Source organism: Geotrypetes seraphini, chromosome 6 (genome assembly GCF_902459505.1).
Source record: "Geotrypetes seraphini chromosome 6, aGeoSer1.1, whole genome shotgun sequence".
In the NCBI taxonomy this organism is placed as follows: Eukaryota; Metazoa; Chordata; class Amphibia; order Gymnophiona; family Dermophiidae; genus Geotrypetes; species Geotrypetes seraphini.
In genome coordinates, this window is record NC_047089.1 from 6,879,216 (window position 1) to 6,891,956 (window position 12,741).

The 12,741-nt window shown below is 46.5% G+C and overlaps 1 protein-coding gene across 2 annotated transcripts; it reads right to left on the bottom strand.

Annotated features, from left to right (window-relative positions):
• Positions 1 to 5,445: 5,445 nt before the first annotated feature.
• LOC117361949 lies at positions 5,446 to 12,423 on the bottom strand. Of its 2 annotated transcripts, none has more exons than XM_033947585.1 (3): positions 11,876 to 12,423; positions 7,973 to 8,083; positions 5,446 to 5,925 (listed from the first exon to the last, which is right to left on the bottom strand). In XM_033947585.1, exons 1-3 carry the CDS (start codon positions 12,391 to 12,393, stop codon positions 5,775 to 5,777), a joined length of 780 nt encoding a protein of 259 aa, XP_033803476.1. In that variant the 5' UTR covers positions 12,394 to 12,423; the 3' UTR covers positions 5,446 to 5,774. The 2 variants fall into 2 exon arrangements, with proteins under 2 accessions (XP_033803476.1, XP_033803475.1); XM_033947584.1 differs by having other exon boundaries at positions 7,973 to 8,086.
• Between the last annotated feature and the right edge of the window lie 318 nt (positions 12,424 to 12,741).

The following is a 12,741-nucleotide window of genomic DNA, read 5'->3' on the forward strand; positions in this document are numbered from 1 at the left end:
GTGAATCGATTCAAATCGATTTAAAATAACAAAAAATTGGCTTCCCAATTCAGCTGACCCTCCCCCCTCGCCCCCTAAAGCAGGAGTAGCAGCGCTGCTCTTGTTGGCCGGGGGAGGGTTAGTCGCGAAGTGCTGCTGTCCAGTTCCCTCCCCGGGTGTTCAGTTCCTCCCCCCCCCTGGCATCCGGTTCCCCCCCTTAGCGTCTGGCTTCCCTGCACCCATTTACCTTTGAAAAATAGCCTGCACAGAAGATTGCAGCGTTAGCGATGTCTGCAAACAGCTTCGGAGCTGTTTCCTCTGCCGCGGTCCCGCCCCTCCTCTGACGTCAGAGGAGGGGTGGGACCGTGGCAGAGGAAACAGCTCCAAAGCTATTTGCAGACATCGCTAATGCTGCGATCTTCTGTACAGGCTACTCTTCAAAGGTAAATGGGTGTGGGAAGGCCAAGGGGGAAGCCGGACACCAGTGGGAGGCCAGGGGGAACTCACAGGCCTTCCGGGGGAGGGTGTGTGTGTGAGCAGTCCTTCGGTGTGGGGGGTGGGACAGGCCTTTAGGCAGGCAGGCCTTCAAGGGGAGGAGACAGGCATTTAAGGGGGGAGACAGGCCTTTAAGGGGGGATACAGGCCTTCAAAGGGGGGGGGGGAACAAGCCTTCAAGGGGCGGATAAGCCTTCAAAGGGCGGACAAGCCTTCAAGGGAGGGGTTCTTGGTGTAGAAGTACATGGAGGGAGGGAGGGAAGGGGGGTTCAAAGAGATGTGCATATGCTGGACTTTGGGGGGGAAGAAATAATGGGTCTAAAAATAGAGGAGAAGAAGAGAGATGATGGACAATGGGATTTAGGGAGGGAAGGAACAGAAAGGGAGAGAAGTTGGACCCAAGGAATGGTGTGGAGGGGGGATAGAGATACTGGATAGGAGGGTAGTTGAAAAAAGAAAGGGAGAGATGGTGGACCCTGGGGTGGTGGGGAAGGAGGGAGAGATGCTGGATGAAAAGGTAGTTAAGAAAAGGTGGATCTGTGGAGGGAGACGAAAAAAAGGAAAGATGCCAGAGGACAGAGATGGCAGGTGGATGGTTAGCACGGAGAAAAAGAAAGAAGGAGATTCTGGCAAGCAAGTTATCAGAAGACAACCAGAGCCTGGGACCAACAAGATTTGAATAATGACCAGACAACAAAAGGCAGAAAAACTAATTTTATTTTCCATTTTGTGATTACAATGTGTCAGATTTGAAATTTGTATCCTGCCAGAGCTGGTGTTAGACTGCAAACGTGAGCTAGGATTTAACAGAGAGAGGAAAAGTCTTTTTTGTTTGTTTATTTTGTTTATACCACAGCGCAAGTGTGGGTAGGAGAGGGAAAAGGGGGTGAAGAGGCTGTAAAACAAACTCACCAGGATGTTTGAAATAAACACCCAATTGGGCAAGAAAATCGAATCGAATCGAATTGAAAAACCAATTCAATAGGGTGAATCGAATCGAATCGAATCAAAATTTTTTTTCCTGAATTGGGCAGCACTATTTGAGACTCAAGACAATGGAGCGTTCGGTGCCCTTTGTCAGAGGGTCTGGGGGGATTTGGATTGGCGCACTCATAGAGGGTCAGGGGAAGAGGTTTTTATTGCCTTACTGAAGCTCACTAGACCTTCTAATGATCTTATGCAGGTAGGTAGAGTGGCCTAGCAAAGGTGAGAGGCAGCCGGGGCGGTGGCGCCCCTCTCCACCATCGTCTCCGCCCCATGCTCCTTCACTGCTCTCCCTGCCTTGCTGTGAGCAACAAGAACTTTGACGTGCTCCTCGCAGCTCCGTCGGCTCTCCCTCTGAAGTCACTTCCTATACACGGCACCAGGAAGGGATGTCAGCAGGAGAGGCAACGTGGTCAAAAGAAACACGTTGAAGTTGTTGGTTGCGGCGGTGGACTCCTAGGGGAATGGGGAAAGGGATGGCTTAACTGAGGAAGTGCTCTTCATTATACCACCCACTCCCTTACAGTGGTATAGTGGGAGGCTTCCCTCCCACTGGTGTTGAAGTTAAATCTCCTTAGGGCAGGTGGCACTAACCTGCTGAGTCAGAGGGGCGGAGCTCAAGGAGTGGTGGTTAAACCAGATCAGGGAGGCCACTGAGGAAGAAGTCTCCGGAAAACAGACCCCAACAGAGAGGCTCCAAGTGAGGGAATCCTCCCTGAGTGTTGGTTGGACTGCAGTGTCCATGGGAGAGTCCCAGGGAAGCAAAGAGCGGCCAGACCGCAGATGCTCATGAATTTCACGAGAAGAAACAGAAGTGAGGAAAAACATTGCACTTAGATAGGATCAGTGGCATAGCGATGGTGAGAGGCACCTCTTCTCTGCCCCCCCCCTTTTTCCTCCCCCCCCCTCCCCGCCACTCATGAGCGCTCCTTCCCTTCCCCATACCTCTTTAACTTTCCCGGCGCGAGCAGCATCACCACCTTGCTGCCTGCATTGGCATCGGCTCTCCCTTTGACGTCACTTCCTAGGTGCGGGATCCGAGCGTGATGTCAGAGGGAGAGCTGATGCCGGCGCGAGCAGCAGGTTGGAGTTGCTGTTCGCACTGGCGAAGAGCTAGAGCTAGAGGGGGAGTGAAGACACGCGTGTGGCGGGGGTGGAGAGGAGGTCAGGTGCTGGCGCTGCCACTAAGATGCGTCTAGGATGCCCCCCCCCCCCCGCTCCCTCTTACTGCGCCACTAATCCTGGTCATAGATAAAGAATGTTGACGTGTTCGGATTTTTGGTTGAATATCTGTCTTTCTGCATGCAATTAGGCTTTTCCTATTACGGTATTTAAATGGAGTTCTTTTAAACTTACGCCCTGTTTTACTAAGGTGGCGCTAATCGATTAGGGCGCGCTAAATGCTAACGGGTCCATAGACTAGCACGCATGCGTTAGCATTTAGCGCGCGTTAATCGGTTAGCACACCTTAGTAAAACAGGGCCTTGGTGTTTTGGAAACTGAAAACCGCCCTGATCCGATAATGCTGGGCTTTTAAATATTTTTTTAAAGCTTTTAAATAAAACGTAAATCATAATTGTCATTGTGACTGCTGCCCAGTTTGAGTCTGAATCTGTGACAGCAGTAAGACTGTGCTATTTTGATTCCTGGTTCAATAAGAAAGCTTTTTTCTCGTTGTCCTTTTCTTTCTTCTTCCACTACACTTTGCTCTTGGTCGCTCTGCAATGAAAACTTTCGACAAAATATTCAAAGGCAAGGAAATAACACTCCAAACCAGGAGTGTCAAAGTCCCTCCTCGAGGGCCGCAATCCAGTCGGGTTTTCAGGATTTCCCCAATGAATATGCATGAGATCTATTTGCATGTACTGATTTCATTGTATGCTAATAGATCTCATGCATATTCATTGGGGAAATCCTGAAAACCCGACTGGATTGCGGCCCTTGAGGACCGACTTTGACACCTGTGCTCCAAACGAAGAACAGACTTGTCTGCGCACTCTTTTTCTCAGTGGTCAATTACGGATGCGAAAGCTGGGCACCAGGGAAAGAAGAGTGACTCATCCGAGCTTTGGTGCTGGAAAAGGATTTTATGTGTGCCGTGGACCACCAGAAGAACTAACAAATCGATTCTAGAAGAGATCAAACCAACTATGTCACTTGAAGCCCAAAAGATGACGTTACAACTTTCTTATTTTGGTCATACTGTCAGAAGAGAAAGATCATTGGTGGACATCATGTTTGGGGAGATCGAAGGAACCAGGCAAAGAGGGTAACCTGCAATCGGATGGCTGGACACGTTGAAAACAACTGTGGGGATGATGCTGGACCTTACTGGACCAGCACAAAACCAATCTCTTTTTAGATCTGTAATTCATCAAGTCGCTAGAACTTGAACATGGGTCGATGGCACCTAACTAAAACTTTTCCTGTGTCTGTGAGGGCTCCATGCCTGTCTGTCAGCCACAGGAGTCATCTCCAAAACCCTATGAGCACTGTCCTGAAAAATTAGAGGGGCATCTTCCTCAACTACACCAGCTAGTATTGATCCTGCTCTATGGAAAGGCAAAAATTCATCTTCAGCTGAAAAACCCATCTCTGGAACTGTTTTAGGGAATTATCAACCAGTTCCAAATCTTCCTTTTATTTCAAAACTCATAGAAAAGATTGTTCATGGTCAATTATTTGATTTCATAGACAAAACCAATGTTCTTTATCCAAGACAGTCAAATTTTAGGTCATCCAAAGCAAGACAAGTCATAGGTTGCATACGCAGAGGCTTTGTCAGCCGAAAGCCGGAAGTCATTATGCCATTGTATAGATCCATGGTGAGGCCCCACCTGGAATACTGTGTGCAATTCTGGAGACCGCATTATCGCAAGGATGTGCTGAGACTGGAGTCGGTTCAGAGAATGGCCACTCGGATGGTCTCAGGACTCAAGGATCTCCCATACGAGGAACGGTTAAACAAATTGCAGCTATACTCACTCGAGGAGCGCAGAGAGAGGGGGGACATGATCGAGACGTTCAAGTATCTCTCGGGCCGCATAGAGACGGAGGAAGATATCTTCCTCTTCAAGGGTCCCACGACAACAAGAGGGCATCCGTGGAAAATTAGGGGAGGGAAACTACGAGCTGACACCAGGAAATTCTTTTTCACAGAAAGGGTGGTTGATCGCTGGAATAGTCTTCCACTACATGTGATCGAGGCCAGCAGCGTGCCTGATTTTAAGGCTAGATGGGATCGTCACGTGGGATCTATTCACAGGGAAAAGGAAGAGGAGGGATCTATTCACAGGGCAATGGTAGGGGAGGGACATTAGGTTGGGCAGACTGGATGGGCCTTGGCCCTTATCTGCCGTCTATTTCTATGTTTCTATGTTTCTATGTTTCTCACAGTACATGCCACTAATTGCATTGTATAATGAGATCCAGGTTCACTTTGATGGAAGAAAATACCTCTTTCTTATTTAACTAGATGTTACTTCAGCATTTGATTTAGTGAATCATTTTATTTATCAACCTGCAAGATGTTTAAGAACATCACGCTGCTGCGTGAGACCTGTGGTCCATCATGCCCAACAGTCCGCTCATGCGGCGGGCCTCTGGTCAAAGACCAGTGCCCTAACTGAGACTAACCCTACCTGCGTCCGTTCCGGTTCAGCAGGAACTTGTTTAACTTTGTCTTGAATTCCTGGAGGGTGTTTTCCCCTATGACAGACTCCGGAAGAGCGTTCCAGTTTTCTACCACTCTCTGGGTGAAGAAGATCTGAGAGGGGGATGTCGCTCATCAGTTTAAAAGAAAATGGGATTTGCTATGTAAGAATCTCTGGAATTCAATTCCAGGTATAATGAGATTATGCAAAGATCATATGTCTTTCAAGAAATTGTTAAAAACACAATTGTTTGTGGACGCTAAGAAAGAGGCTGCAAACCTTCCCATAAAACTGACCTCACAACAACCCAATTGTTGTATATAATATTGGTTTATTAGCAATAGACAAAAGTCAGCTTTCATGAAACAACAAAGTACAGCACATTGAACCAATGGATAACACAGAGTGGCACACAGAGTGGCCATCTCCTGTCATGAATCCATCCTAAAATTAAGCCAGCCGGTATGCCACTTATATACTTTTAGTTTAGTAGCCTAGCCTGGTTATAGATTACATACTCACTTTCTATTGGGTTGACACATCTGTCATATCTACTAATTGTATAGTCTGCATTTTTATCTCGGAGCCATATTGAAACATGATGTCATCTAGTGTCAAAACTGACCTTTCTATTTCCCTGACAATCCATTCTTAATACTAAGTTCAATAATTTCTGAGAGTAGGCCCCCTCCATCCTGAGCTTGATTGTTGATTGTCAGCATTTCTGATAATCTCTGGTAGGAAATCTTGTCCTTCAATAATGTGCCTGGGCTTATCTTGTTCTTGTTTTGGGTTCGTCGTCTTCCGGAAAGTCCTAAAATATCCAAGGCTGTTACCGTCAGCAGAAAACCAATATTGTAATTGTCAGCAGATGCTTGCCAGCTTTATGGGGCAAAGATGAATCTCTTACAGAGCATATTATTTCTTGCTGACAGGGAAAGATATAATTGTTCAGAAACTAGAATTTAATGGTACAATGTCTCTCTTCAAAATATAACTTTTTGGGGTCTCAGAGGTCTTCACTTACATTTTCATGAAGGTCTTACTCCTGATTCTTCCTCAGTGCCTTTCTCTAACTGTGTGGTTATTATTTGTTTTAGATTAAAAAAATTCTCTAGTAAGGAAATTTTGTGGGGAAGATTGATTTACAATGTTTGTGTTTGAAATTGTGGATGTCAAGGTTTTGTACGTCGCCTGAGGATTCAAGTGATTCATAAATTTCTAAAATAAATACATTTGTATTCTAGGTTCCAGGAAATTGGCCTTGCTGAGATTGCTTTGAATTTGTTCTACTCTTATTTAGAGTGGCGGGCTTTTTGGGTAGACGAGTAACAAGACTTCTTCAATCTATCATCTACCATGTGGTGTTTTGCAGTGGCCTGTTTCAGGCTCTGGTTCTTTTTAATATATATTTATCACCCCTGGCTGGTTTAATTCATGATCTAGAACTGGAGGCTCTGTTTTATGCTGATAACATCCAGTTGATCCTGTTGAATCATCTTCTTTTGACAGTTTGAACCATCTTGATGAGATCACAAATGAATTTACGACTCCTAATATTATGATTACAATTACAACTGAATTTATATTCAGCATTGCAAGTTGCGCAAAACGCAGCAGCCAGATTGATAACGGGGATGTCAATATATGTTCAAATTTCACCCTACCTCCAACAATTACATTGGCTGCCAGTTGTTGTTAGAATTCAGTGTAAAGCAGTAATGATTTGTCATCGATTCCTGTATGGCATCATACCTGAATTATTTAAGAGTAAGATGACCAGTTACTTACCGAATAGATCTCTGCGCTCTGAAAACTCAGCTTTATTAAAGGCAAATGTCAATCCAAAATACGCGGAGACCAGCACAATGAGTTTCTGTTGTGCAAGGGTTAAATTGTGGAACTCACTCGTGAATCAATTACGAAAATACGGTGAAAAAGGCAATTTCAGGAAATTACTTAAAATGCAGTTACTGTATTTGTAAATGCCTTTTTCTAGATATTGATCCCTCATGACTGCAGACCTCTGAAAACTTTCTTATGATTGTTTGTAGAAGTCCTTTTTGGCCTTCAAGCTTTGACTGCTGATTTTCTGAGGATTATTTGTTTATGCTTGGCTGTTATTTGTTTCATAAAATTATGTGTGTACATTCCTCCCTCCATATTCACGGTTTCAGCATTCGCGGTTTTGAATATTCGCGGTTTTTTGGCCCGGCCCCTCACTCAGATGCAGCCCGCATCAACCAGAACCGGCCCCGGGACTTGGATCGGGGCAAGGAGGAGGAGGCGATCGGAGGTGAGCAGCCAACCCTCAGCCGTGGACGCAGCTCCAGTGGCAACTTCGTGCTCCATGCTGCACACCAACCTCCTGGCCGTGCACAGACCTTACCTGGTGGCAGGAGCGATCTTCCTAAACTCCTGCCCCATGCAGAGCCGTCATCAAAAATGGCTGCTGTGACTTCCCGTGGTCTCACGAGACTACAACGGGAACTCACGGCAGCCATTTTTGATGACGGCTCTGTATAGGGTAGGAGTGTAGGAAGATCGCTCCTGCCCCACGTCACTGCTAAACCACCAGGTAAGATCCTTGCACGGCCAGAGACACAGGAGGGAGGCATTAGGGAGGCGAGGGTAGGTCGGCCCAAAAGTTATTTGTGAATTTTCCATATTCGCGGGCCGGCTCTGCCCCTAACCCCCGCAAATATGGAGGGAAAAGTGTAACATTATGTAAACCATTTAGGTTTTAAACAGTATAGACATTTTTAAAATAAAATTAAAAATAAATAAATTAGGATCAGTGTGGATTACAATATCAACAGCTGGCCGATTCCAGCAGAATGCATAACATAACAAATTATTACCTGTAACAAATGAATGTAGTTGGATCAGATGTTCTTGAAACAGATTCACTTGAGATCATTCTTAATTCCATTAGAAGGGGGTTCCAACATTGAACAGGTTGAAAAAAAAACCTGCTGAATGAATAGATTAGATTTTACTCCTTTAAGTGAACGATCGGAGAGAGCAATTATTTGACATATACTATGATGCTTAACAAATATTTCAGAGAATGACCATATAATATCTCACGTATTAATGTGCATAATTTTAATTGGCTGCAAACTGCTATTAGGCGCCAATAAAGGTTTTCAACAATGGAGTAGCTCTATCAGATTTTTTTTTTACCATTAATACTTTTGGGTTACAATGCATCCTTAGAGAAGTGGCTTGCATGTTTTTCTCATTGTTGCTCTGTCCTACTAGACTATCAGGGATCTCTTCCAGGTAAGTCTCAGCGGTGGGAGTCTGGGGAGGGAGATGTGGCCAGAGCTTGGAAGCAGGGGGAGTTAGACGGGGGATCGGAGGTGGGGGGGGGGATCTGGATCAGGGGAGAGTATCTGAACTTGTGGGGAGGGTCAGATCAGGCAGGATTGAAGTGGGGGAAGAATTGGCAGCAAGGGCCACTGGGAAGTTTTATGGGTACTGGCCAATATTAACTCTGCACTCAGCACAACTAAGCGGCCAAAATAAGGACCGCCTTTTCTGCTGCCCTATCTTGTTGCTTAAATGTGTGCCCACATGACTGCCAGTTTCTGTTTGATTCCGCCTTCAGACCACCCTGGCACCTACCTAAATTCCAGCTGTGCAGCTAGAGCTAATAGCAACATTGCTTTGGTAAGTCTTGCTGAATAAAGACGACTGGCCCACTCAGCCTGCTTTAAGCATCCTGGAGCCTCTATTACCCGCTTAAACCACACTGAGTATTGACTTCCTTGTAACATAGTAAATGACTTAGTCACTCTATAATCCTCAGAGGAAAACTTGAGGAAGTATCCTTCAACCGCTGTTGGAACTAATGCTCAGAGACATGAAGGCAGGTGTAACCGCCTCACCACCCAATCATTGCATTGCCACTGGTTCCGACGTGACACGTTTCGATACTGCTTCAGGGAACCGACATTGCACTGCTGTATCACCTCAAAACGCAGGGTAATGAAGTCTCATGCAACGTCAAACAATCACATTTTCGCCATTGAATTGACTTCTTCTTAATGCTGTAACAGCCGTCAATGTCGGTTCCCTGAAGCAGAATCGAAACGTGTCACGTCGGAACCAGTGGCAATGCAATGATTGGGTGGTGAGGCGGTTACACCTGCCTTCATGTCTCTGAGCACTAGTTCCAACAGCGGTTGAAGGATACTTCCTCAAGTTTTACTTTGAGGACTACAGAGTGACTAATTCACTATTTTTTGATCTGTCTATTTTTAGTCACGCAACATTGTGATACAGGTTGAGTGTATCTGCTCTTTCTTGTGATTTTTGACATAGTAAATGACGGCAGATGAAGACCAAGTCGGCCTACCCAGTCTATCTGAAAAGACAACCAGGGTTGCACTTGCTGCTCTGTGCACTTTACCTCCCTCTCTGCCCTTTTCTTATATTTCTATGAGTCATTAGGTTGTACTAAGGCCTCCCTTTTATTCCAAGAATCTGCCTGCTCTGTCTCTGAGCTCCCACCTGCCTGACAAGCTGCATGAGAAATGCTGCAGGGGAGGTGGCTAAGGATGAATCACCAAAGCTGCAGGGAAGCTGGGATGATGTGCTTACAGTGGGGTGGAGAGCCGTGTTATTTTCCTAGTATGGCCCGTAGGGGGCAGCTCCCTCCCAAACACATCCAGGGTTCATTAGCCCGAAGCGTATACACAAAGCACATGAAGCAAGGCTTTTTTTTCGGTGAAAAGAAAATTCCTGAGCAATTTCTCTGTGTATAATATATAAAATTGAGAGAGGCGGGTGGCATTCTACATGGCTGCTGGTTGCAACTGTGGCTGTGAGAGAGCATGCTGTTTGCAAACATGCAGGAACCAGGGCAGCCTGAGGAGATGGCTGGAGGATGGGTAGAAAAGACAAAAGGGGAAGAGTGTTCAGGTAAGAGAAGGGATGGGTACTCTCTAAAGTTGAAAGGGGATAGATTCCGTACAAACCCAAAGAGTGGTAGAAATCTGGAACGCTCTCCCGGAGGCTGTTATAGGGGAAAACACCCTCCAGGGATTCAAGAAAAGGTTGGCTAAGTTCCTGCTGAACCGGAACGTACGCAGGTAAGGCTAGTCTCAGTTAGGGCGCTGGTCTTTGACCTAAGGGCTGCCATGTGGTAAAATAACACTATTTTACCTACCTAAGGGCCGCCAAGGTAAAATAACACTATTCGCCGATGACGCCAAACTATGTAATATAGTAAGTGAATGCAGTTTACAGAATTATATGGCGCAGGACCTGCTTACATTGGAAAGTTGGTCCTCAACCTGGCAGCTAGGCTTCAATGCTAAGAAATGTAAGGTCATGCACCTCGGAAGCGGAAATCCATGCAGGACGTACTTCTTGAACGGAGAAACTTTAACTAGGACTTCAGCAGAACGAGATTTAGGAGTAATCATCAGTGCAGACATGAAAACTGCCAATCAAGTGGAGAAGGCTTCATCTAAGGCAAGGCAGATATTGGGTTGTATCAATAGAAGTTTCGTCAGCCGAAAGCCTGAAGTCATAATGCCGTTGTACAGGGCCATGGTGAGACCTCATCTGGAGTACTGTGTGCAATTCTGGAGGCCACATTACAGTAAAGATGTGCGCAGAATTGAATCGGTTCAACGGACGGCCACCAGGATGATCTCGGGGCTCAAGGGTCTCTCGTACGAAGAGAGACTGAACAAATTGCAGCTCTACACTCTTGAGGAACGTAGGAAGAGGGGAGACATGATCGAAACATTTAAGTACCTCACGGGACGTGTCGAAGTGGAAGATGATATTTTCTTTCTCAAGGGACCCTCGGCCACAAGAGGGCACCCGCTCAAACTCAGGGGCGGAAAATTTCATGGCGACACCAGAAAGTATTTCTTCACAGAGAGAGTGGTTGATCAATGGAACAAGCTTCCAGTGCAGGTGATCGAGGCAGACAGCGTGCCAGACTTTAAGAATAAATGGGATACCCATGTGGGATCCCTACGAGGGTCAAGATAAGGAAATTGGGTCATTAGGGCATAGACAGGGGGTGGGTAAGCAGAGTGGGCAGACTTGATGGGCTGTAGCCCTTTTCTGCCGTCATCTTCTATGTTTCTATGTTTTCTATGATTGCATTAGATGAAAATCAGCTTCCACTTCACAGGAGTTTCTCCAGTTTTGATCGATGAAGTGGTGAGGATGTTTAAGGAGTATGGTGGGTCTGGAATATCTGGATGTGAAGCAATGATATGAACACCCCTGACCACAAGCAGAAAAGAAGCCAGCAAAAGTAGAAGTTAAAAAGAGGATCTCACGGACGGACCCCACAGAACTAAAAGCACAAGAAAGCGGCCTTGGCATGGGGTCCACAGGGATCCTCATTTGTTAACTTCTGCGGACCTCACGGATCCTGTTCACCCTACTTATCCTCATTTTACCCCCCTCCAGTAGGATCCTTGAGATCCGCAGAAGTTAACAAATGAGGATTCCTGCAGACCCCTCGCCTTTCTAGTTAGCATGTCCCCCTTCCTCTCCCTCATCATTTCATCCAGCGGCTCCCCTCTCTCCCCATCCTTCCATCCAGTATCCCCGCTCTATCACTTTTATATTCAGGGTCCCATTTTTCTTCCCAATCCTTCCAATTAGTATGACCCCCCTCTCTGTCCCCCCATCATTCCATCCAGGGTCCCCTTTTTATCTCCCATCCTTCCCTCTCTCTCCTCCCATTCTTCTGTAACCAGTCAAAAATAAATACATTTTAAACCCACCTGGAGTCCTGCCATGGGTAAGTGTGGCATTGCTGCTCTGGGCTGGCAGGACCGTGGTAGCAGGAGGCAGGCAGATCAGGTGGTTTCAGCTGATCTCTCTCTTGGCAGCTTGTTGATTCTGCATGGCATCCTTTGGGGAAAGGGAAGAGAGGTGCACTCATTCTGGACCATGCGTGGTAATGAGGAGCCAGACTAGAGAGGAGGCCTAGTATGTGTGGGGCCACATCAAAGATTAGGAGGGGGCCGAGAAGAGCAGAGAGGACCCCAGCTGGCGTCTGGAAAACTGTTGGGCCATGGAGGCTGGGGTCCCGACGGGCGCACCAACGCAGGTGGGGACTCGGATTGGCCACCAGGGGTGGTGGAAATCCTGCAGGACCCTGACGAGGGGCAGGCCAGGGTCCAAGAATAGGGTTACCAGAGGTCCAGATTTCCCTGGACAAAAGTAGTAAAATAAAAAAAACTACCCCGACGCCAGATAGAGACCTCGAAAAGAGGACATGTCCAGAGAAACCAGACATCTGGTAACCCTACTTATGATCTTCCTTCAAAAAGAGATAAGCAGAACCTGATAAGATCTGTCTCTAGGGCAGCTGATGCCTTCAGGAAATGAAACAGGATTCGGAGAGGCAGGTGGCCTGGTTGGAAAATCCTCCCTTAGCAAACAGGACAGTTAACTGGCACCAGTGCATTATTGCTAGCTCTGCCTTCGAAACAAAACCGGTTCTTTAACATTGCTTCTTGGAGGATGAAAGGACTTCTTTCACGCCAAACTGAAGGGGGCCCGAGGTAGAAAGAAAATCATTATTTGTGCCTCTCTCCATGGGCTCAATAAATATTAGCAGGTCTGGGGACTTCAGAGGGTCTGA